This window comes from Thalia democratica, chromosome 2, assembly GCF_965202585.1.
Source record: "Thalia democratica chromosome 2, ktThaDemo2.hap1.1, whole genome shotgun sequence".
Taxonomy (NCBI): Eukaryota; Metazoa; Chordata; class Thaliacea; order Salpida; family Salpidae; genus Thalia; species Thalia democratica.
In genome coordinates this window covers 41753488-41780608 of record NC_139166.1, presented here as the reverse complement: position 1 = coordinate 41780608, position 27121 = coordinate 41753488, and the positions used below count along the sequence as shown (strand labels likewise).

General features: G+C 27.2%; 2 protein-coding genes across 2 annotated transcripts; both read right to left on the bottom strand.

The window, feature by feature from the left end:
• Positions 1-12710: 12710 nt before the first annotated feature.
• LOC145829458 (F-box/LRR-repeat protein 8-like) lies at positions 12711-13962 on the bottom strand. The gene has a single exon (XM_082937250.1). The coding sequence runs from the start codon at positions 13957-13959 to the stop codon at positions 12793-12795; it is 1167 nt and encodes a 388-aa protein (XP_082793376.1). The 5' UTR covers positions 13960-13962; the 3' UTR covers positions 12711-12792.
• A 609-nt stretch (positions 13963-14571) lies between these two features.
• On the bottom strand, positions 14572-19315 carry LOC145829272 (kinesin-like protein KIF21A). Its single transcript, XM_082937021.1, has one exon. The coding sequence runs from the start codon at positions 19245-19247 to the stop codon at positions 14871-14873; it is 4377 nt and encodes a 1458-aa protein (XP_082793147.1). The 5' UTR covers positions 19248-19315; the 3' UTR covers positions 14572-14870.
• Between the last annotated feature and the right edge of the window lie 7806 nt (positions 19316-27121).

Genomic DNA, 27121 nt, shown 5'->3' with positions numbered 1-27121 from the left:
TTTTTTTCTTTGAGTTTCACCAAGCCAAGACTACAACTTCTTTAACTCCTTCAGCAGATACATTTTCTTCATCCAAAAAAGCCTTAAATTCTGTCTCAGTTTCCTGATCAACTGAATCTTGTTGCTCACTTTCGTAGGTTTTGCACTTCTTTCCGATTTGAATGTAAAATAAAACGACAAAAAAATTTTTGGAACATTATTTGTAGGTTTTGAGCTTTAAGTTTATTAGGCGGTTTTAGAGGAACTTGACTACGTTGACCAGTCTCACGACAGCTATAATTTGTTTACTTTTGATTTCAGTAGCCTAACAACCATCTGTTTGAGATTAACAGGGAAAAAGTCAAGTCGATACCGTGGATCAACAGCTGTTGTGAGTAAAACAAGTCGCTATCATGAAGGTTTATTAGTGTGCTGTTATTAATAGTATAAAACCTTCTTTCGAAAACCTCTTATATATTTTCGGCCTTGGTTGCTGAGATTGTAGAACTACTTTGACCTGGTGGACTATTATTAGCTTTAATATTAAATTTTTTTTTTAGTACTGCTGCATGCGGGATTACACTTGTCAGCAACGCGTTGTTTTCACTACACTACTGCGTTACTATATAAAAAGGTTCGAGCAGTTCATTAAGGAGGCAAACAAGTTTCCATTCATCAGCTGTAAGAATATTTTTAGGGTTAAATTTATTGTTAGCCACGTATTTCTGGACATTTGTTTTTAATTTTTTTTAATCTTTTCGGTTCAGAGTTCAACCATGTTTCAACATCTTGCATAAGTATACTTTTTGTATTGAAACTGATGAACCTAAAGTGACATAGTTATTTAGTTTCTTGCAGGCTAAATGGTCAAAGTGGCCAATAGTTTGACGGGCCTTGGCTATTAACTCACTTATGTTACTTTCTGAAGACAGTGAACCATTAATTATCAGTTAAAGTGTGTGAATGAAACATGGCACTGAAGAGGATTTTAACATTAACATACCAGCCTTCATGTTAAATGCCTTGTCCTTCAGAAAAACGTAAATGCGATACATATTAATACCCCAATTTTCAAGCATCTCCTTTATCTTTTCACAAATAATAAAGCCAGTGTGAGAACCTTCTATTTCCTTACAGTGCAAAGCTCGTTGTTTTTGTAAACAAAGCTTTCTTTTAACCAATACGTTTATAAAGAAAGATATGATGGCTTTGTTTTCGAAATTGCCCATATGTCTTTTGTAAATGACAAAAACGAAGCTTCTGATAACTCAGTTTGTATTTTTATCTTCAAACTTTCATAAGTCTGTCGCTATCCGGGGCGTTCTACTTATACACTGTTAGGGGCCTGGTTTAAAACACAACGTGCGCTTTAACTTGTATAATAGATGACCCAAGATAACGCTTAAATTATAGTTGATAAAAAGACTTATATGACTTATTTACTATTTACTAAAGGTTTAATAAATAAATTATTTATACTAATCTAAACGTAGTTCGAGTCTGTGATAATTATTATATTTACAATGAAATTGCGAAACAAAAAGGTGACAAAAATACTATACAACATAAAGCCAATGAATCGAGTTATTAATTCTTTTAAAAGACTAAAATACATGAATCAAAGAACTGAAACTAAGTGTTTGTTTAAACTCATAAAGTGTTCTAAAAGCGAATAAAACTCGATAAACAAGATTGACACCATTAACAATTAAATGCAGCGAAAAGCCGCCATGACTTAAGTTGGCTGCTACGCAGCCGAACTAAAAGCCGATTTTACGCGCTTTTTTTCGATTTATACTCCGCTTGAGAGAAAAGAAGAAAATAAGTAAGAGACAATTACCGCGTAAGCGGCACAAGTCTGATGAAGAATTTTATCAATGAAGTACTTAGTGCTCAGAATCAAGTTACCTGACTTTAAAGCAGCCAACAGATCTATAGAGCCTTGATCGCTAGTAATTGAAAATGGTGGTTGCCCATAGCAATCATGTTTATATATTTTTTATAAATTTTGGTTGCTTTTTGATAATCTATTTTCCATAGTTTACCTGGGCGATAAATCTCAATTCTAGCTTGTTCATTGCTGTTAGCCTCCTTTGTTTTGGATTTGGGGACGAACTATCGCGGACTGCTTTATTGGATGATGATAATGATTTTCTAGACTTTGAAATTTCTTTTTAATGTTTTGAATTCAAATGCTTTAGTTAAGAAGAAGTGCTGTACGAATTAGCATTACCTCTTTTTTGAGTTTATTGTAAAAAACTGCTAATTACATAAAAGGGTCTTCCTCACTTACGTTGAAAAATTTCCGTGCAATTGACATTTTAATTAAGGAGAAATAAACTATGTAACTGTTAGAATTAATTATATTAAAGATGTTATGTCTAGTCTTATATTTCTACAGGGTTGCCACTCTTTTTACCAATGAAACTGTACTGAGTCATCTTGAGTTTTATTAAATGCTTTAAAATGTTTTTCTAGCTTTACAAAATTATTAAAATTCAAGTTTATATCAAAAAATATGGTTATAAAAATTGAATTAAAGTAAATCATACTTAAAATAAAATCTAGAATGTATGTTTTATAAAAATTTAATAGTTTTTAAATTTACAAAACTACCCTGTGTATCCTGACCGTGGGTAAACCCTATTTCTAATTACTTATTTAAAAGAAGAACCAAGTCATATCTCCTTAAATTTATTATTATGCAACTAAAAAAAAAATGTTTTCTCCAAAACTTTTTAAATTTTTTATCAAAAGTAGATAAATAATGGTCATAAATAAGATGAGAACTTAACAAATTTTTTATAAACTATTGTATGTACTTGCATTTTCACAACAAATGATTGATTAAGTAGAATTTATTCAGTCTGTTTCGCTTGACTAGTTTTATATATATTTAATATTCAAACCACAATAATCTAAGTAAATAAAACTGAAAGAGGCTAATCGCGGAAAACAAAGTTTTTCTAAACTAACTGGATCCGGATCCGGCCAAATTTCGGCTAGGATCCGGATATTTTTTAAATTTAGGATCCGGCCGGATCCGGTTCAAAGCAAAAGATGGCCGGTTCCGGATCTTGGATCCTGTAGATAACTTGTTGTAGAACATACTTTTTAATAGTTTTACAGATACATTAAATCGTTTGTATCAATGTTTAAGTTTTTTAAAGAATGGACAGTATTTTTATTTAGTAGATGTTTAAACAAAAGTTGCTTTAAATTGAGTTTTTCGGGAGGTAAACTAAAGTACCATCTCCAAAAAAGGCGAAATTTATAACTTAATATTATATAAAAATTAGTTTTTTATTGTTGGGTGCTTCTGTAAAATTCTATTGTGTAATACATTTTAAAAGTAAATTTCGATAGTCCTAATAGGTTTTTGTCAAACTTTAAACAGTATATAATAAACTATAGTTTTACTTCAATTCAAATTAATACTCTTAATACAAACTTGCTTTGCATTTGGTTCTTTATGACGTCATTATCTTAATAAAATTTATTTACTATACGACGATAGTTTAAAGCCAGGGATCGGCAAAATGCAGACAAAAAAACAAATGCAGGCCCATAATGCAAAAATCTGCGGCCCGTGACTTAGTTTTCAGCTAAAAACTGAGTTTAAAAAAATAAAATAAAATACTCTTATAATAAAAACCTAATACAAGCTCATATATTAATCAATACTAGTACTTACTGTATTTTTTTGGCTGTAAGCAGTTTTTAAATCGATTATTAAATATGTTTTAAATACCACCGCTGAAGATTTCATTAAAACGATGTCCGCGAGAAACTTTTTCCAAGAAAACTTGCCTGCGAATTATGAAAGGCTGCCGATCCCTGTTTTTAGCAATGCTGATCTGAAGATTGGTAAAACAAAATGTAGTTCAAACTATTTAAACTTTTGAGATTACTTATTTTAAAACTATTACTGAAAGAATACTATTTAAAGTAAATAAACTATAAAGAGTTATCAATAAAATATTTAATTGCTATATTTTTAATGTGTGTTAATTTTATTTCTAATCCTAAGTGTTAAATTACTTTCCTAAATTAATTGACTTCAAGATTGATACAAATATTATTTAGGGCTAGTATACTTAAAGGTCAGTCTTCTTTGCATATTTTCTGAGTTAGCAAAAAAACTTTTTTTTTGTTGTTTTAAATTTTGATTACTAAAACTTTATTTTTTGATGAATTTTTAATATGTTTGGGTAAGGTGGGTTAGGAATAAGAGTACAAATAATATAAATTGAAAAAAAAGCTTTAAGAAAAATTGGTGACTCAGCAAGTATGCAAATCATACTGCTTTAAGTATACTTTCCTTAATTGAGTTGGTGCTTGTCAAAATTTAACCACTAAAGCTTTTGAGTAATTTTTTGATCAGGTTTAGAGGCAAGAAACTTTTTATTATAAAAGTGTCACCCGGACAAAAACCTTAAGACTAGTAAAAGTTAATTTTAGTATACAGTTTTACAAAACACAATTAAACAAAGTTAAAATGTGTATACAAGTTTTTCTTTCATAACTTAGGCATTAAACTAAAGGAGTCGCTTTCAAACTCTTGACAATTGTTGATGAATTTTCAAAAACTACTGTACATAAGCATGTATTTATTTTAGCAAAAATAACTATAATGTGGTTTAATTATTTCTAAAAGTAAATAATATCTAACGTTCAACAAATTAGAAAATGTTTTTAGTTAAAGTGTATATTTAGGGTGGCCATTTTACCTGCATTTGACAATCTGGGTGAAAAACAAAACTGTCATTTTGAACAAAAAAAGTAAATTTTACAGTTACTATAAGTGAAATAAAAAATTCAGATTAAATAAGAAACATATATTTTATATAAAAAAATTGTAATAAATTAAAAGTGTATTTATTTTAAAACACAATTAAAGTAGCAATGCAGTGTCGTTATAGTAGTTTCATACTATTATAAACGGTATACTTACAATTTTCACCCGCACAATTACCACCCAAGTACTTTAAATTTTCTTTATTTTTTTATATATTTACTTTTTACTAAATATATATTTTACCCCTAGCCCTTGGTCGGTAAGCGGTTCTCGGACTTGATCGGATGTGAATTGCGCAGGTGGGAATTGATGGCGGGTTTGAACTGAGCGGTTCCCATTAAATTATAGTAGCTATTACTTTTAATAAAATAATATTTTTTTATAATACTTTTCTTTTGTTAAATAATTTGATTTTGTTCGAAAAAAAAAGTCGTTTAATAGTAATCAAACATCAAACAGTATTTCTTTATTTGTTGAAGAAACCATGTGAAAGTTTCCTACTAATTAGATTTTATCTTTTATAGTTTTAAACAAAATTAACATTGATTCTAAAATTATCTTATCAATAGTTAAAAAAAGTCATTGCAAAAAAATGTATATGCAGTTTCAGAAAAACTTAGTTAAACTAAAGCACACTATTTAAACAACAAAAAATAATTGATAAAAAAATTCAGAAGTTGTTTTACTTATTTGAAAACTATAGATAACGTTTTGATTTTAAATCAATAACACTTTTTTGTTATAATAGCTATTCAAACACTTAATACGAAGCTTTTGTTGAAAAAAAACAAACAAACTGTATAAAATTAAATTTGTCCTTGTTAGTCTTTTTGTTATTTTAATTAAAATTTTAGTGCCTCTAAAATTTAGTAATCTACAATCAATATTTTTTGTTTTATGATAGAAACTTAAAACTTATGTTTTTAAGTCAATAAATATTAAAAGCTCTAGTAAAATAAAACGTTGTGAAAAAGTTGTTCAACTATGGTTACAATATATTTTTTTAGCATTAAAACATTTTAAAATAACTAAAGAAAGTTATTAACTACACAACCATACTTGAAAAGTTAAAAAAAAAACAAGTATGGTTTAGTTGTATGAAAATAAAAGAGCTGGAGTTCATAACAAGTAGTTTTACAAACACTATGTGTTTAACAAACTTAATAATCAAAAAGTTTTTAAACAACAAAAAAATTGTTCTATTATAATGATTTTTTTTTTTTGAGTAAGCTAGGGTAAGCAACATACTGGAGTGACTTATTTTCTGTTATAAATGTTTGTACTAATCAAATAAACTAAAAAAAGACTTTAATAAATATCTACAAGTATAACGGTATGAATTTAATTTTGAGTAAACTACGGAGCTACTTTTATGAATATATTGCTATAACTTGGCGGTGTAAAACCTTTTTAACATCTTAAGTTTACAAAAGCAAAGAAGCCAGGGAAAGTCTAATAAACTGGCCCGTTGTGGAAAAGGTAGTCACATCTGACCCGCTGACTGAAGAAGTTACCAAAAGATAGCGTAAAGGGCTATATAAGTGTTAAAAAATTTGTAGCTTAGAGTATAATTTAAACTTAAAGTTTACAGCTAAAAAATACCCTTAGAGAAAAAGATTTTTTGATCTAAAATGTTGTAAAACTTCTAAATCAAGACAAGTTCAAATTCAAACAAAACAGTGTTTGAGTTTATTATTTTGACCTAAAAGCTTAGCATCCATTTAACGATACTAGTACAATCTAGTAGTTAAATCAAAAACCAATAACTACTTACTACGATAAGCGAAAGGGATTTCCAAGATGTAAGCAAAAGCACCTTTTGTATTATTTATTATTAAGTATTTTTTTTTAATGTTTGCACTACACTCTAGAACAGGGGTCGGCAAACTGCGGCCCGCGGGCCAAATGCGGCCCGCGAGCAAGTTTTTTTTGCGGCCCGAAATGCGGCCCGAATGCGAATTTTCTTTTGCGGCCCGAATGCGGCCCGCGAAAGAATATTTTGCGGCCCGCGAGCATGTAAATGTGGCCCGCTGAGCAAAAAAATATTTTAAGTCAAGTTTGTTTGATAAATTTAGTTTTAAGTTCCTGTATAACATTTTAAAGCAATTAAAAGACTTTACTGATTTAGTTTAAAAATGTGAAAAAGACAGGTTAGCATTCTACTAGGTTTTTTGTTTCATTTTCATAATAACTTTTTTCTTACAACAGCAAATTTTTTTCTGAAAAAAAGTGTAAAAAGTGCTTTGAATTAGTAGATAGTTATATATTACCTATTTGGTAAAAACCAAATGCAAATGTTTTCCGTTCTGTTTAAAAGTAATGCACAGTAATTAACTAAAATGTCATTTTTTTACAGTTTAATTTTTTTTACACGTTTTTATACCTAAGTTTCTGGATGTTCTAAGATGTTTTATTTCTAAACGTTATATTCTAGTTTACACAAAAACAATTAAAATAAGATAATACTAATAATGATAATAACAATAATAATAATAATAAGAAAAGGATAAAATAAGATTTTTTTTTTTTGGTTTTGACACCTTTGATTTTGTAAAGTTTTCTTTGCATTTTAAATTAATTCCTACGCAAACCAATGAACAAAGATGTTCATATTTTAAACCACTTTTTATATAATACTTAACGAGATAAAATTTTCTTTATGCATAATTTTCTAATATTAATGTAATATCTAAGTGTGTACAGACACATTTAAAACAATATATATGACTTATTTAAAAAAGATTTTTGTTAGTATACTTTTTGATTTTTTAAACCATGTTTTTTAGCAAAATAAATTAATGTTTATGCGTTACAAACTAATATAAACAGTTGCTGTTTTTTGGAACTACCTATTTAATACAAACTAGATTGAGAAATGGTAATTTATTAAGTTTGTACATTTTTAATCAAAATAGTTCAAATTCGATCAAATAAAAAAAAAAAATTCCACACACTCAGACTATGACTATTTGAAGACTATAAATCTCAGACTAATTTAGTCACTTTTCAGCTTTTGGCTTGAATTGCTTTTTTATGCTAAAATATCAGGCTAGTTTTGGTAGCTCGGACTGACTTTTGTTCTTTAAACAGTGGTAACTTAAATTTATGATGTATGTTTTGTTTAATGCAAGTGTTGGTTTGAATTAAAATGTGTTTTTAATTTTACGTCTTTCAGCTGATATAACTTGAATTATTATTTATACAAATTGTATACATATAAGTGTGAACAATTAGTTGTCAAGTGTTGTCAAGCAATCCCGGAAATGCTTGGAACTTAACAATTTATACTTAAAAAATCTGAAAAAGCCTTAAATTTGAGAATTATCGAAAACATCTGGAATTTTAAACAATTTTTACATGTAAAGTAATGAAATTTCGATTTGAATCTACCTATTTGAATTAGAATTGAAAAATCTACCATATTCTATTAAAAAACACATTTAAAGTATCTTAACAGTATCTTTTAATTTTTTCTATATTATTTAAGACAGTTTTTTTTACCTTTAACTTAATGACATACTAAAAATAAAAGCAAAAAGTTATTTGGTTATTAGTGCAGTGCACCTTTGCTTTTAAAATGTATTTACCTATTGTTGTGCTTTGTATTGGAACTAAACCTAGAAATTCTTCTAAAATGTCAAAATTAGTAAAAACACCTGTAATAAAAGCTTTAAAATTAGCAATGTCTACTGTTTCAGTTCTCGCCTTAAGCGATTTGGTTTTTTTTTTTTGTTTCTCGAAATAACTCCAAACTAACGTATTATATTTCTTATAGCTCGTCTTATAATTCACATTTGCTTTTTTAAATGCAATATTTTTATTGCAGATAAAAATTGCTATAATGCTCAATAAAAATTAGGTTTTTCTTATTCATTAATAGCTTAATAGATTTTTATATATTTGTTTAAAATGTTTAAAAACTTAATTTTCCATTCAAGCTGAATAACAATAACTTTTTTAGTTAAAAAAATAATTCATTGTTAATAAACTTCGGTATCTATTTATTTTGTTAACTTTATTTTAAACAGGGTTGACAAACAGGCTAGTTTAGAAATATTAAATTTCACACTAGGTTAAAGCTGTTCAAGAAATTTTTCTAAAACTCAGGTGTATCTAAAACTTTTATTTCAAACACTTTGAATAAATCTTCGAATTCTCAGAATAGTTTTAATGACTGTAGTATAGTTTACTAATTGTATTTTGTCTATTTACATATTGTGCTTTTTATAATAATGATATTTTAGTTATGTATTTAATCTTAATTAACAGAAAATTTTAAGATTTTTAATTTTTAGTAAACTTTTAATATAACTTAGACATTTTTGCTTTTGAAGTGGCAACCGTGTAAAAGACTTATTAATTACTAATAAGGTATTTTATTAAAGCATTCCAGCATTAATTATGCTAAAAATTTTGGTTTAGCTTATCTACAGTATATAAAGGTATTAATTTTATTTAATTAACTAATTACTGAATTAATAGTGTAAACTATTTAAGACGCAAAAACAATTTCTAAAGTTAACATTTTTAAAATAAGAAAAGATGATTCATAATACAAAAAATGTATAAAAGTGACCCATAAATGTTTTTCAAGCTCTGTTTTTTTAGAGAGTTAGGTTGTAAGTAAAATAAAAAAAGTATTTTATCAAGTTTAACTTATTAAGTATCTAAAAAAGTACATATTATATTAAGACTTAAGTATATTTAACAATGTAAATTCTATTACAATAGATACTTATATATTAAATAGGCATTCTATGGGTAGATAAAAGTTATTTAAAGTAATTAAGTGAATAAAAGTAAAACTATCTCTGGTGTGACCAAAATTAAAGCCAAAAGATTATTAAAACATCACTAAAACTAAAACTGTGGCCCGCGAAGATTTTGAAAACTTGAAATTTGGCCCGCGAGCACCAACTGCCTGCCGACCCCTGCTCTAGAACAATAAACTAAAACAGACACCTACATAATTGCTGTTATTGCAAATTAAAAAAAAAACTAGAACAATGTTGTACATCAAACCGCATGGCTAATAGTAAAATTAATTTTGAACCTTTATTTGAAAAAGTAGCAAAGTTCAACACAGTATAAAGTATCGCTAATAGAGTACTGCGTGTGCAAAAAACCTTTTTTTTCAACACATTTTTATCAAATTTTCGTATTTTTTTACTGTTAAATTCAAGTTCTAATCAGTATCTTAACTAGTTCTTTAACTGGCTTGCCAGAGAATCATAAGCTGCCAACATTTTTATGTATATCAAAAAGTATCAAATTTAGATGCTATTATATATATTTTTTTTAATACTTTTGTTTAGAAAAATATTTAAAGTTGTAAAGTTGAATAGTCTTATTTTTCATAGAATTTTTCGTTTTAGGGTTAAGTTTTTTTTTTTTAGCTCATTATAATTTTAATTAAACTTGGGTATGCAACTCGATGACCGAGAGGCCTTTTTGTGTATCTAGGTCCTTGAACCAAAAAGTTTTGAGATTTTTTTTGTTTTTGTTTAATAAACCATGTTTATTGGGCTGGTGTTTGTTAATAATAAAATTCAGTCTTCAGTTTTTATTGTTGATTTGAAATTTAAAATTCTGGTGTGTTACAATTGACTTAGTAAAAAGGTGACTTAGAACCCATTTTGATGTAGAAGTGCATGGTTCACCATGTAGCTGATTTTTGCATCAAATCACTTAAGTAATTGACTTATGCGCTAAGTATGTTAGTCCTGAGTTTTGCAGAGAGGGTTTTCTACTGGTGAAAAGCTGTAAGTTGATGCTAAGTTGGAAAGTTATGCAATTGTTTTTGCTACTGTTGAAAGTCAGATCATTGAAAGTGTTGATGATGAAACTGCTATTATGAAGTAAAAAGATAAGATTGGTAAAATATTTTAAATCAAAGCGTAAATAACTCAGTTTGGTATAAAGTAATAGACAAAGCAAATTTAGAAAGTTTAAAACTAAAACGTCATTTTAAATAGAAGCATTCAGATAATTAGAAAGATGTATTATTAGTATTAAAAAAGAATACACTATTAAGTAAAACCTAATAAAATTTAAATTCTTTCACAATAACTTTATCTGCGTATTTTCATTTAAAATTAATTAACGATGTTTTCTAACATGACAAACATAAAATATCATTTCAATTTATTAGAAAAATGTTCCGTTATGTCATGTTTGACATTTTAAATCTACCACAACTGGAAACTATTTTAGATGTTAAATAAATTAATTTTTTTCTCACGATCTAATGTAAAACTGTAAAAGCTTACATGAGTAGTGATCTACTATATCCAAGATTCGGTCTTTTTTAGCTGAATTCCGGTCGGATTCTTACTGAACTTCGACAGGATCCATTTAATTATATAGAGCAATATTGTTTTTATTGATCTATATAAAAACAATCGCATTAAATTTAGAACAATCAGTTCTCTAGAAATATATATGTTAACAATCGAGCATAAACAAGTTCCAAGCAATTGTTTGAAAAAAAAGTTGTAACAAATGCAATACATTGTAGATTAACATACACTTATAAGTCTTGTATCGTAGCGTATAAAAAAAAAAAAATTTAATGAAAAATGCAAAAGAAGATTTCTAGCTGCTTTTATATGTACATTTATCAATTAATTTTGTTAATTTATGGATTCATAGTAATTTGCTAATTTATTTTTATGACAAACAAACATTTTTTCATGTAGTGTACAAAATAAACTTCAGTATTTAACTTTTTAATGTAGTGTTTTTTGTTTCATATATTTTTAAATTTAAACTAAAATAGTCTATGTACACTTTTTCTACAATGGGGTTTACATTTTTTTGTATTCGGTGGATTAGATATTGCAGCATTTTGTACATAATTGGCCGAATTTCTTTCTCATATACTTTTGATAGTCTCTTTATTTTTATTAAATTTTTTGAAATTACTTATGTCTATAGAAAAGCTCTAACAAAATAGCAAAAAGTTAATAAAATAGAAGTTAAAACTATAGTATTTTATACATCAATTTAAACAGTATTTTAGGCATTAACAAATATTTAAAACTAAAAAATCTTTACAAACTACAAGGACAGAACTAATATACTTTAGAATAATTAGGTAAAACAGACGGTAATAATAGCAAATTATGAATACAATTTTTAGTAAAGATTAATAAGATGTAAAAAAACCACTTTTTTATCTTATTTATTAGATATTAAAAGTTTGCAGGTTAGGGATGAACAATGGTAGGCCTGCGTATTTAATTAAGCAAATCTCGGGTGTGCGACGTATTTTGAAACAACATGGATTTAACTTTTTTTTATAAGATATATCCAATTAATTTGATTTTTTAAACACAATAGCTCTTATATACTACTACTTCAATGAAATTTTGCGTATAAAAATATTGTTAAATTTTAAAACTAACGCGTCCTGCCGGTATTTACTTCCTAATATGCCCGGCTCGTAAAAAACTTTTATAATAAATCTAGCTACCAAGTTTCCCATCCTTAACATAAGCAAAAAGTTTATGAAATAACTAATACAAAGTAAAATTTTTCAGTTGGAAGTTTTTAATTAATTGGACCCGGTAGGATCTTAATTTATAACACAGACCCGGTTGGGTCCTAGTTTTGTGAAACTGGTATAACAACAGTTCTAAAATTTTATTATATGCTATATATTTTACTAAGCTGACAACGGTAAATTAAATGTTCACACAACCTATTGACCAAAGAAAAAATAATTTATGATATTAATAACACTTATGCTACTTAGTAACGTTTAGTAGACCTATTGAAATTTTTATTACAATTTATAATACTATAAATTTAAAACATGTAGTTACACATTACAATTGAATAATATTTTTCATGAAGAAGAACTCCTTATTAAAATGTGTTTTGTTTATTACGAACTACATAATGAACGATGTGTAAAAGTAATAACGTATGATTTAATGAGCTACATAACTTTATACGCATGATACAATAAGTCAAAAAAAAAAATTTGATGTTTACAATGATATCTAAAAAAATTAAGATTTTAGGTTTTTAGTGTTATCGTATGTTTCGTAGGTGTACAAAATGGCCGACTCTAAAGATCTTATTCTTTTAATTTTGCTGATAGTTTCATTCTTAAGCGAGCAATAACAGTAAATTTTAACTAAGTTATAACATTTATTTACTAACGTTACTAATATATCTTCTAAACCAGGAGGTGCTGAAGCTCTTTTGTCAACATTGGTGCTAAACGATAAAACTTTAAGGTGTTGACTATAAACATTACTTATATGCGACAACTCATCATTTATCCATGCAAACATTCTAAAGTTTATTTTCGTAAGAGGAATATTTTCTACAAGTACGTGTTTCACCAAATGAAGGGGAAAAAGTTGGTGAAAATACATTTCAACTTCTAAATTTGGCTGAAAAAACTTGAGTTTTTCCCATGATTCAGAAGAAATTATATTACCAAACTTATCACTACGATTGCACCTTAGAGATAAATATTTAAAAATGGACTTTTTACTTGGTATGGATAATGCATCAATAACTGAATTATCAACTGAATGATAAAAAGTATGCAATTCTTCTAAACTAGGGCAGAATTTGACGAGGTCTAGAATGGAACGAACACTAACGCTGTCAACAAGACAATCATTTTGTATACAAACTGTATTTAGGTTTTTATGCCCACTAAAAATAGAATAAATTATAGAGTCATTTAAGGTCAGTTGAAATTTATTTAAATTTACATAAGTCAAAGTAGACTGAAAATTATTGCAGTCTTTAAAACTTGAAAGCAAAATTTTAATAGACTCAACCAATTCTGGATCCCTATAAAATTGTGGGTTACGACCATGAAAGCAAACAAAAAGTCCAGTGAGACTATGCAGCTTATTAGTGCAAACATTAAGAAATTGTATTGCTCTATTCCTACTTAAAATTTGTGACTGGTTGATTGAAACAGAGACAACATTTACGTAATCTATATGATGATAAACCAAGTTTAATGCAGATGCACCTTCGTCTGTATGTGTATCTAGTTTGACAGTGAAATGACTCCACAGTTTACGATCGTGAAAACAGTCTGACCAGTATTTGCAAGCTAAGCTAGCTTGTATGCGATCTTTTAGTTCAAGGTTAGAAAATATTTCAACTAGTATGTGCCATGGCAGAGTTTGCCACGACAAATAACTCATACTAAAAACTGTTAACAAATTTTTCAAATATAAAAATTTACAAGTATAAAAAAAAGTTTAAACTTAAGTGTTTACTACTTAGTTTACTTTAATTGTAAAAATACTTGAAGTAATTTTAATTAAACAATTTAAAAGAAATTAAATATAAAAACAAAACTCTTTAACTTTTTTAAAAAGTGGTCTTAAAATTCTCAGTAGAAGTGTTAAAATATTTCTTAAACAAACAAAGTGAGATTGGATAAAAACTACATAAGCTATTTAAAAACTAAACAATATATTTAAAAGCTTCTGAACACAATAGGTCTGTTCAAACAAAGTTTCTAAAGTTTTTTGTAACAATAAACCATATTTTCGGACGTATTTAAGCTTATAAAAGAGTTGTAATAAATTTTTGAAAAGTTAATTCTAAACAAGTTTGTAAAACATTTTACTTTAAGAAAAACTTAATTTTTATTTATACATATGAAACCTTTTAAATATTAGCACGGTATAAAAAGACTAAACTATAAAAAAAATAGTTTTTAAATTTTGCAAACTATATTTCAAGTAAAAACTGGTCTATACTCGAATCAAATATTAACTTTTAGACATTATGATCTTTAAGTACGCGATTTTTAAACCTTATATATCTTATTTAAAAAAATCATTTTTCACGAAATTCTAAACAATTATAATAAATTTAACTTATCAAACAAATTAAAACATAAAAATTTGGCAATAAACAGAAAAAATTAAAATCCATTTATAACAGTTCTTAATTAAAAAGAAAAAGTGTTACTTTTGATTAACAGTGAAAAATTAATTTATATTACTGATTTTTAATTATTGATAACTTTACATATGTTTTTAAACAATGTTGTTGGAACACTATAAATGATTGTAAGACATAATATATATTAGTACGTTTAAAACTATATACTACATTTCCAGAGCTTAATTGTAGAGTCATTAGCTGCAGTAAAAAGTGCTAGCGAATTTGAAGTTATACAATTTATTTGAGACTCATGAGCCTTGATTTCTCCTAAATTCATCATACTATTGGTGTTCCAAGCTTTTAACAAACCATTTCTACCACCAGACATCAGAATAGACCCATTAGATCGAGATTCAAAAGCCCCAACTGAACAAACCCAGTTGTTGTGAGCCTGGTAACATGTATTGACAACTGCTGACTTACTAATGTCCCACTTTTTTATTGACTTGTCTCTGGATGCAGTAAATAGTGTATTTGATTTATCTAAGTAAACTAGACTTTCTACCCCATCAAGATGTGGAGGTATTAAAGTTGAAGAAGGATAACAATTGAGCTGGCTTGTTTTGCTGTAATCGCTATATTCATAAACTCTTACATACCTGTCTTTTGAACCAGTTATTATAGTTGGTGAGTCAGATGACGACATTTCCATGCTCATTACTGTAGCTTTGTGACCAGTAAGTTTTGCGCAAACTGATAGTGAGTTTAGATCCCATACATTAACACTTGTTCCTGCTGCACAAAACATATATTTTGAACTGGTTGAAATTTTTAAATCTGTTATTTGTTGCTCATTATCTGGCATTTCATTAGTACGTTGCAAACTACGATGAAAAGAACTTGGTTGATGAAGTGCACCTTCAGAACTGAGTACTCGTATACATATAGGTTTAGTTCTAATGTCCCAGACTTTAACATAGCACAAAGATACTGAGTAAACTAAGTTTGTTGTAGGACATTGTCTTACTATAGAAACATTATTAGGATGACCATCTAAAGTAAGTATTTCTTGCCCTGTAACCAAGTTCCAAACTTTAACAGATCGGTCTTTTGAACCTGAGAAAAGTAAATGATCGTTTGCTTGAACACTTAGTACTGCTTTTTTATGCCCTTCAGCTACATGAGTGCATATTATGCCAGCGCTGCTTATCGACAACTTATTATGGTTTAAAGACATTTTTCCTTTATGTGGGGTGTTGTATTTTGGTTTAGTCATCAATCTGGAAAAAACTTCAGGAGATCGAACAGTAGGTGATACAACAGCACTAGTGCACCTAAATTCGTCTGGATTAATTTTTTCTAACATTAATTTGTCTCTCATGGAATTTTGTCTTTTGAAAACAAAAGGTTTATCTTCTCCTAACTGCATAAGATCTTTGGCAGATGCTTTTGAATTTTTTGTTCTTGCTTTGACTACTGTTACATCTAGGCTAACTTTTGAAAACACAGCTGCATTTTCCCAATTTAGTTTAAAATCAGATGTAGGTCCGAGTAACTTTGCTGGTCCATCAAATGTTGAAGGCTCATTTGAAGTCAAAGAAATGCTATTTTCAGACTTGAAACCTTTGTCATTTCTTTCAGGATCAGACTTTTTATCGAGTATGCATTTTATAAGCTTCTCTGCATCACTGTTTACTCTTAAACTTGTTGCAAGCTTAGACTCCAAGTCTTTTATTTTTTCATGGGCATTTATATCTGAATAGTATTTCTCTAAGAACATTGAAAGAAGACTATTAGAAATATATTTTGATACATTTAGCTCACAAGAATTTAATATAGTGCGTATTTTTTCTAAGTCATCTGCACCTTTTTCAAGCTCCATAATCTCCATTTGACACTGCTGAATTTGTTCATTTATAAATTCTGAATTTGCTTGTAAATCTTCTTTTTGGTCTAGTTGATTTTCTGCACTGCTGCACACCTGATGATTTGTATCAATGGTTTTACTTTCTTGTTGCAGATTCTCTCGATCTTTTATTAGTTTTTTCATTTGTTTTTCAATTGAAGCTATTGTTTCATTTCTCATTAATACTTTTTTCAGGTTTTCTTCAACTTTATCCCAAACAAACTTTAAGCTGTTTTCACTGCTGTTAACAGACTTTTTATTGCCTTTTGTATGATGATAGGTACTATGCTTTGGCACAGAAGAAGCTCTTTTTCTTTTATTTTTTGCTGCATTTAAATTATTTTTTAATACTTGAATTTCGTGTGCCTTAAGCTGCATTAAATTATCTTTCTGTCGATTTTTCATTTCAAGCCTTTTTATTTCTATAGCTTTTATTTTATAATCTTTTTTCATCTTTAGTAAATCTTTAGTCAACTTTAATGAATGCGCTTTGTTTTTCTTTTTATCTTCTTTAACCTTTTTGTCAAGATTCATTTTCAGGGTTTTTAGTCTATTTAATTCAGATTTTAACTTATTTATTTCAGATAAACTTTTACTTTGTTGCTGTAAACGTTTTTGGTGTGCTTTTTCTGCCTCTTTTATTGTTTTCATTTGTTTCTTCATTTGTTCAATTTTTTTATTATACTTTTCATGAACTTTTTCAATCTTTTTTTTATCTGAATCATCTATATTACTTAAGTTTTGTAGTACTCTATCACGTTCTTGTTCAGTTATTTTAATTTGCTCTGACATAAGTTTCAACTTTTTTTCATATTGATTTTGCATAGAAGTTAATCGTTTCTGTAAATGTTCAAGTTCGTTAATTAGCGTTTCTTTCATACTAACTTCAGCAGTTATTTGTTCAAGCTCACACTTTGACGTTTCCAACTCTTCATCAAGTTCTTCATCACTTTGAGAAACTTGTTTTTGTTCACTATCACTATCAGAAGACGTTTCAGAAGTTGAATCCTGATTTAAATCTTCTTTTTCGAAATTAAATGAAGAATAATCATGATTTGTTTGACTAATAAGAGTTTGCTTTTTAATTTCTAAAGCCTGAATATTTTTTTTAGCTTCTATTAAAACATTCATTAATGGAGTCTTGGGTCGTCCTAAGGAGCTTAGATCATTACTATAATTTATAATTGATTGTTTTTTTTGTAGGGTAGAACACATTGTTTGACTCTCAATTAGCTTGGTTTTCAAACTTTCGATTTCAGTTATATAATTTTCAACCATTTCTTTAACAGTGTCGTCAGCTCCAACAGCTGAAAAAACTTCTGCAGAAATTCTATCAGTTTTCAATTCCACTAAATTCTTTTGTAAACTTAAAGTAGTTTCCTTTGCAACTTTTAATTTAACTGTTAAATTTTTGTTTTCAGTTTTTAGCATTAAATTCTCTTGATGTATGTCATTGTAAACTTCAGCACCCTCTTCACTAACTATTCTTTTTCCAGATTTATACTCAGTTAATTCTAATTGCAAATTAGCTATTTGTTTTCTTAAAGCTAATATTTGTTTGCTGCTAGTGTCCTGATTTATAACAACTTTATTTTTAATATTTTTTGCTCTATTTGCATACTTCAATGTGTTTAAAGTTTCCATAAAATCACTATCAGAAGGACTAACACAAGCTATCATTAAAGTCCTACTGTTACCACCAAGAGAATCTTGTAACACACGTGTTAGCTTGGAGTCCCTGTATGGAATGTGAGTGCTTTTTTTACTTATATCTCCAAGGGCACTTATAACATTTCCAAGAGCAAGCAAACCAGAATTAATCGAGACTCCTTCTCTCATTCTTTCTCCTGTCGCACCTGTTCTTTTTAGCCTTTCTGAGCCTGCAAGATCTGTAAAATGAAGTTTTGCAGTAAGTGTCTCAAAATTTGTATCATTGTTACTTGAAATACTTTCTTCATCTAAACATGTTTCAATTATGCTTGTTTGTTTAATATTAATTGAAAAAATAGCATGCGACCTTGAACTAGTAGAATTCATTTGAGTTGAAGCAGTTGTGCGATTAACGGCACCATTGTGTAATACTTCTAGGGCTTCATCAGCACTAAAGACTTGTTTTTGGGTCATTCCTGCAACACATATTTCACCTTTAGAATCTTCGTGAATTTTTAATTTAGTCTTATATTTATTATTTATATGTCCAGTTTGGTCAAGTAAATCGATAATGTCTTCGTTATATAACTCCATAAACTGAACAAAAACTTGAAACTTTTTAAAAGCAACACCATCAACTGTTGATAATCTAGTTTTTTCTTCAATTCCTTCAAACAAACTATACAAAGCTCTTGGGATCACACCTGCATCAGATGAACAGTTAGCATCAAAACTAGTTCCCATAGTATATGTTTTACCAGAACCTGTTTGACCGTATGCAAGAATTGTTGCATTATATCCTTTAAAACACCCTTCAACTAATGTTTTACAACATGTATCATAGAAGGTTTTTTGGTCAGTTCCCATTACAAAAACATGATCATATGTAAATGATTTATCTTTTCCTAAAGTAACTTGAGGCTCATTTTCAGTTACAAATGTACAAACACGACATGCTTCTATTTTTTCACGAGCAAGTTGTGGTCTAATACGCAAAGCCACTTTTACATTTGAATATTCATCTGATATGAGTGCCATTTTTTGATGAAATATAGATTGCCATAAATTTATTATAAAAATATACAGACCATTTAAGTTTTACCTCTTCATAATTTATACTAAATGAAATAATATTAATTGATATAAAATTTAAAAACATTTAAATGAATATAACCTCAATTGCTTAAATACATAAATAGTTACAGTGCACAATAATTAGCAATATATAAACAAAACTTTTAACATAGTTTGGGTTGCCACTTCCAACTTAAATAAATATTCTTTTTGTCTATTTTGATAAAATTCTTTACTGTTTTTACTAAACTAAATTTAAGAACTTAAAAAATTTAAAAAAAAAGTTTACTGAACACAATACTATAACTAAACTACATCATTTTCTACACTTGTTTGTCAAAATAATATATTATTTATACTGTTTTATAAACAAAATTTTTTTTATTTCTTGTAAAATTTCAAAAATCTAGGGAAATCTAGGGAAGTGGGAACCTTGTATAAGTTTAATTATGAGTGACAATTTATTTAGACCTTTTTTATAACTGCTGATTACAAGTATCTAATAAGCCTTATATGGCAGATTAGAAACTGAAAATAAAATTTGTTTAAACTAACTACTAAATTATTTATTGTTACAATAAATGTTATTAAATTACAAGCAATAGTTGTTTATACTAACATCAGGGTTGCCACTTGTTTTTTAAAAAATTTTTCCAGGTTTTCCAAATTTCTTCCAGGTTTTTAAAAGTACACATACTTCAAGTTTAAATTTAAGTTTAAGGTAAGAAACTGTGTTAAGTAGCATAAAAACATTGAAAAGATACTGTAAAGCTACTTTAAATATGTATTTTAATAAAAAAAAATTTTGATGATGACAAATTTTTTTTATTTATATGATAGATTTTCTGAGTCAAATCAAAATTTTACTACTGAACATGTAAAAATTGTTAGAATTCCAGTTTTTTTAGTGATTTTTGTTCAAAATTCCAGGTTTTTTTCAAAATTTCCAAAATTGCAGGTTTTTTTTTTGCCTAAATTGTCAAATTCCAGGTTTTTCCAGGTAAAGTGGCAACCCTGTAACATGAAAAAAAAATATTCAAAATTGTTAAAAATACTTAATTGAAACAAAACTGTCAAAGCAAAGTTTAAACTTTGAAAATAATTACTATCTTTTTTTTAGATACAGCAGGGACATTGAGAAGTACACACTTAAAGATGTATGCAATATATTTATGATAAGAGGGATATTATATTTTAAAGAAAACTATGACATTTTATTTAACAAATGAAACAACAACAAGATCTTAGTATGATTAATGCAAACGTATCACAACTAATTTTTGAAAAGTTAATGCAAACTTTGTTTAATTTTTTTTTAAACAAGTAGATGGTGGCTATTTTTTATTTGAAAATAACAAAATGTGGTTCAAAACTCCATGGTATGAATTTTTGTCTTGGTTTAAAGTGTTTACCTATTCATGTCTTTTATGTATAACCATCAATTCAATAGTTAGTTGATGGAATTTGCTTAATTTATTTAAAAATTGATATTTAAAATAGTAGTTTTTAGTTCGAATTTGTCATGTGTTATCTTAGTATATGTATAGTTAGTATTGTGTATATCTCTATACTACTATGTCTAGCTAGTTTTGGTTTGCTGATAAGGAAAACTAATATTTGTGGATTTGTTAGTATGCACACCTGTTGTATATTGTATATTTAATGTTTTTTAATTTGTTTAGTTTTTATTTTTACAACCTTTATTACAGAAATTAATTAAAAAAGCTTTTTATTTCTGACTTGTTTAGATTCTATACAAACTTAAATATATAACATTTAGAAGCTTCAACTTTTAATAAATAATTTTTCAATTATTATTAGTGCTAGTACAGTTAAATGATGCACAAATTTCTTTGTTAAAATAGTCTTTAAAAGTTAATGTATTTATTATAGTATGAGTCTAATGTGCTTTGTCAACAAATCATTGTTGGCTCACTCTGGTTTGATTGTTGTTGTGATTTTTTGTGAAAACTTGCTCTGTGATTTGAGCTTTATGATTTTTCCACACTTTGTGGTTTTTATTGTTGAAATTTTAGCCTTGTGCTGTTTTCAAAATGGTGTGCCACCAAGGTTTTATTTTGTTTGAAAGATACAGGGTTGTTACTCTTTGAGTCAAAAAACTGTCCTGAGTGATCCTGATTTTTTCTTATATCTAAAAATAATTTAATTTTTAAAAACAACAAAAATCAAGTTCCTCAACAATATTGATTATAAAATAAGAAAAATTTGAAACTAAATCTTATTCAAAGTATAGAAAAAATTCTGTCCTGAGATTTTTTTAGATTTTGAAAATATCTTGAGTATTTCATTTAAAAAAAGCTATCCTGATTAATCCTGAGACTTTGAAAAAAATTCAGCTTGAGTGTGTGGTCACTCTGAAGATGGTTTTTGTTTTTTTAGTTTTTGGCTTATTTAAAGTTAAATATTAATGAGGCAGATAACATTGCATTTGCTATTTAAAGATATAACACATTTGCTTTTGCCAGAGAAAACTAGAGTTTGAGACTGATGTTTGTTACCATAAAAAAAGAACAAACAAATAAACTTTCTAGTGGTATTTAATAAATCAGAAATTGAACAAATTTAAAACCAAAAGATACTTAGAAAAACTACAAAAACATCCCAAACCTGGTACAATACTATTACTACTTTATTAATAAATATTATATTTACAGTAGATAAGTTTTATTTGAATCTCAAGAAAACTTAAAATAAAAATTTGCCATCAATAGGTTTAAACAGGAAAATTTTTTATAGAACTTACTTTGTCTTAAAAATTACTCTTACTCACACATCTAAAACAACAAACGTGGTTTGAAACTAGGTTACTTTTTATTTATAAAAATTAAACTATAGTTTATACTTTTTATGCATGTGTGTCTGGACTACAATCATGCAAGTTCAACTTGGAGAGTCTGTTGTTAGGACTCTTACACCATTAGGTCACACTTAAAAAATTTCTATAAATGCGAACTTTTTTTATACGCAGAACCAGAACCACTTATTGCCTTAATTATGTAACAATATACTTAAATTAATGTTTTGTTTATAAGCAAAGGCTGCACACGTTTGAAATATAGTAAAACATGAAGTTTTGTTATTTTATTTCCCAAGTGCTTTTCAAACAAGGGAATTTTCTATAGCGCATCTAATGCTAGCAATGTGCATTTAAACTGTTTTTAAACGATGTTAATTAAACCTTAAATTTGAACAATAATAAGATCTTTTCAGAAGTTGCAAAAGAACGCTATATATTTTATATCTTAAAAATTTGTCTTCCACGACAAAAAATTGTTTATTCGATTCGAACTTTTAACTTTCTGTTTTAATAATGAAATAAGTTGTTATTTGTCAAGCTATTAAGTTACTGCTAATAATCGTAAACTAGGATCCAAGTTTTAAAATTACATAATGTTCCTTAATTTTTACATAAAGTTTTACTCGTTGTTGCAAAAACTAAAGGAAATAGACAAAGTGCTTTTTGTTATGCCGGGTCGGCTGCAATTGTAAAGTTTTGGTTTGGAGTTTTCATAGTGTGGGTCCAATTGTAACATCAAGTTGTTTGCCTAAATATTTGATGAGTCAGCAAATTTTTTAAAAGCTTTTTTAAATTATGTATTTAGTTATACCTTTATTCCTAACTCTGCTTATCCAAACATTTTAAAAATAAACCAAAAAATTTTTTTTTAGTTACTAAAAATAAAAACTCATGAAAAAAAAAACTTTTTTATTTTGCAGACTCAGCAAATATTAGGGAGAACACCTTAATGTTTCAAAAAGACTCAGACCTAACTTACTTGAGAGTGTTATGTCCCATTGTAAAAACTTCTTTATAAAAGACTTATCTAATCGAGAAAACAAAAAGTTTTAGGTTTAGTCGGTTAATCACAATGATTTAATTAAAAATAGTTGTTTTAAATCAATTAGGACTTAAAAAAAATAAAGTATAATTATACAAATCTACAGTACACTGGTAAAAATATTGTAAAAGAAAACAGCTTTTATTTTTAAATGTTTTTATAAAATTATAATTTTTCATTACAAATAAACCAACAAAAATAAAATCTTTACAGCTATCATGTAAAGTACTAGTTCAAAGTTAACTATATTTTATATAAATTCATTGTCTACTTTAAAATAAATTTATATTAGACTTTAGAATTTCTAAAATTTAGACTAAAACTCGAGTGCAACTTTTTGAGACGACCTTATATGCTTTTTAGATTAAAAAAGAAAGTTGCAGGGTAGAAAAACTAACTTAAAGGCTAAACCTAGTGACGGGCTTTAGTTTTCCCATTCGTGTTTTTTAATAACAAAGCCATTTTTTTTTTAAACAAGTTTTAATAGTTACAAGTTGTATTTAAAACTACTTACAACACTTATACTTCAAGCATAAACTATAGTATTCACTTAATATATTCTAATTATGAAACTTTAAAAATACAAGGGTTTAAGACTTAAATAAAAATTTTAAATAAACATAACTACTTTAAAGGTTGAGTTTTTTTAGTAAAAACACCAAAAATATGTAATTTACTGATGTTCTTTTTTAATTATGAACTATATTTAAACTAGATATGTAGTTCTAAAGACTTTTTAGACTAGCTTGAAGTACTTTTTAAGTATAAAAATTTTCCTCACTCTAATAAAAAATAAAACTTTTTCAGTAAAACCTGGTTTCATCAAAATAAACCGACTTTTTATACAATATCAGAACTGGTCAACACAATACCCATTATACAATAGCATATAAATATCTTTTTTAAAACTTATTCATGCATAATTTTTTTTTAATACTTTTAGATATGCTTTATAATGTTTAAAGAAAAAAAAAATTGTATTATTCTATTTTATTTTATAAATGTATAATTGATTAAATAATTACTAAAAAAAATAGATTTTTTTAAGTTAAAGTATTTTTTAAGTTGGTTAATATATATTAATTTTTATACCGAATCAAAAGTACAGAACTTAACAAAACGATAAAGTTTGAAAATTAAACAACTTAAAGTTATATAAAAAACTGAAAACAACTAAAGTTATATCTTTAACTTATTTCAGTATCGAACACTAAATAAGGATCTGGTTTCTTTTGAGTTTATTGGTAAAACCGAATGGATTTTTCTTATACCTAGGTCTTGGGATCAATTATTTTAAGCTTATAATTTCTTTTTTGTCTGCATAATTTTTTTTGTTTAGCTATTTTCTTAATGCAGTTTTTATCTGATTGGAGTATTCGTAGAGCTTCTAATCACAGTATTTAAAAATTTGTTAATTTTCGTAAAAATATAAATACTTATATGTATAATTAAGAGAAGTTAAAATTACAGAAAAAAAATTCTGAAAAGTTACATCAAGATTTAAACAACCCATAAATTATAAACATGATAGCAAATATTGTATATAAGTTTAGGTAAATGTTGGCAAAATTTCTAAAATTGCTAGCTAATAAGCCAGAAATTTTTAATCAAATATAAACTGAAAAGTACCTAGCACGTAATCATAGATTAGGGATAGGCAAAGTACGACCATTCGGCTTGACCTAGCTCGCTAAGCAAAAACCTTTGGCGTTCGACGTATTATTTGGTTTAGAAACAACTAAAATTTATCGTTTTATACAAGTTGTGCTAATATTTAGGGTCACCAGTTTAAAGACTTTTTTTTCGATACAATTTTGCGCTAAATTATTGAAAAGAGTTATTGTAAAGTTCTGTCCAATGACGAAGTCCACCGAGAGTGATTAAATTCGGTCCGCAAAAGGTAAATTTATCTTATCGATAAGAAAAGTTTCCCAATCTTATTTTATGTAATAAATGAATGAAAAATAGTTTAACCGTAGTTTAATATAAAAAGTATGATTTTTTTTGAATTAATTTGATTCGTTTTCGGTCGGATCTAAATGATATTAGGATTCGGTCTTAACTCACTTTGAAAAAAAAAATTCGAGTCCGGCTGGATAACAACTAAAAAAAAATCCCGAATCTTAGTATGTTGATAGGGTAGATCACTAGTTTTTAAAGTAAAATAAAGTTTTAGTTTTTCTTTGATTTATTACAGTTTTCAACTTCCATAACAGGTTAACACTAGTGGAGACACGTGGTGTTTTTGTTAATAGCAGAAATTTTAAGAGTTTTTTTTAAATTACTTGAGTTAATTTTCTTAAAACTAATTTAGTTAGATAAAAATACTATAATAACAACAAATCGTTTGTAAACAAAGATTTATTTTTAAAATAATAATTTAAACAGTTTAATAATAGTTTTAACAGTTAAATGATAGCTTTAAAATTTTTAGGTGGAGTATCTGCTCCAATGCAACGCGACGCCCTGGTTAACACTTAACTGAACCAGTAGACAATCAAAATAAATTCAAGCAACATTCCGTGAGCTGGCTTTGTCCTCATTATGACTCATAAGGCAGATATAATCACGATGAACCGTTCTATCAGTCTAACCAAACGATATAAAGTACATACTAAAACACTAAAATATTTCTCTGTGCTTTTGTCGAGAAAACGGACGCTTTAAACTATTACAACTCATCGTCTTTATTGATATTCTCTTTTCAACTTGATATTATAATTAAGGCATATTTTTACTTTATCAGATATGAACTTAGTAGTAATGTTTTTAGCCGAGCTATTTTCCTGCCTGTTTAATTATACTAAACTTAAATGCACGACTTTCAACATCTACCCATACCACATTCTGCGACCTGGTTACGTTCTCATTATGACTGATTAAGCAGATGCATTCACGATGAAGCGACAGGTTTTTGTATCAGTAATAGCCTGAAAACAATAGTTTGAATTATCTAACTATCAGCTTCTCATGAAAAAAAATTATACAAAATTGAAAACTAAGACTTGTTTAAATATATTGCTATCTTGTCTTACGTTACAATTACAAATCATAACTTGTAAAACAAACTTCAAGCTATTGCGGATATGGCTAAATCTAGGATAAGTTAACATAAAATTTCTTATGATGACGGTTAAAATTACTTTTAAAATCAGTAATTAGTTCAATTTAGACTAATTTTATATGAGATAATAGTATATTAACGTTTGCACTTTTCCAAAATTCACTTAAATTTGTTACTCTTGTAACTTAATTAACAGATTTAAAAAAAGCGCCTGTTATAAAACTAGAAAATATTTTAATTTATTAAAGTTTTAATCATAATAAGACTTTAATTAAAAAAAAAATATTTTTAAATTTAATAATGTTTTTTTTTTAACTTTTACCAAAATTTAAAAACAAAAAGTATGTAAATAACAAATACTTATTAGTAGTTTATTGAACGATAAAAAAAAGTGCTTAAAAAGTTAGGTTTAAGGACCTGGTGAACAAAGGAACCTTTCGGTTATCGAGTCGTACACCACTGTTAGTAGTTATTTTAAGTCGTAAAAGCAGTTTAATATTGTTTAATTTATTTTTACAAGTAAACAGTAAATAGTATAAATTTACCAGTATACAAAAACCCATCGTGAAAAATCATGTACATATATATATAGAATTAAGTTATAAGATGTAACGTTATAAGGCGTTAAATCCTGGAGATCCTGATAAGCTAAGCTTATCGGAATGTATACAACAGATGTTCTTGTGCTAAAACTTTATTTCAACTAACGGCGTTTCACTGCTCTCAAATAAATTTAAGAACAGATCTACGGAGTCTATAAAATGTTAACACACATTAGAAAAAAAGCAGAAAAAAGCATGTATAATTTTAACTTATCAGGATCTCCAGGATTTAACGCCTTATATTTCACAAAACTCACATATACTTGCAAGTTTAATACTTCATGTTTTTAAGCTGTATAAATTATTGAACAA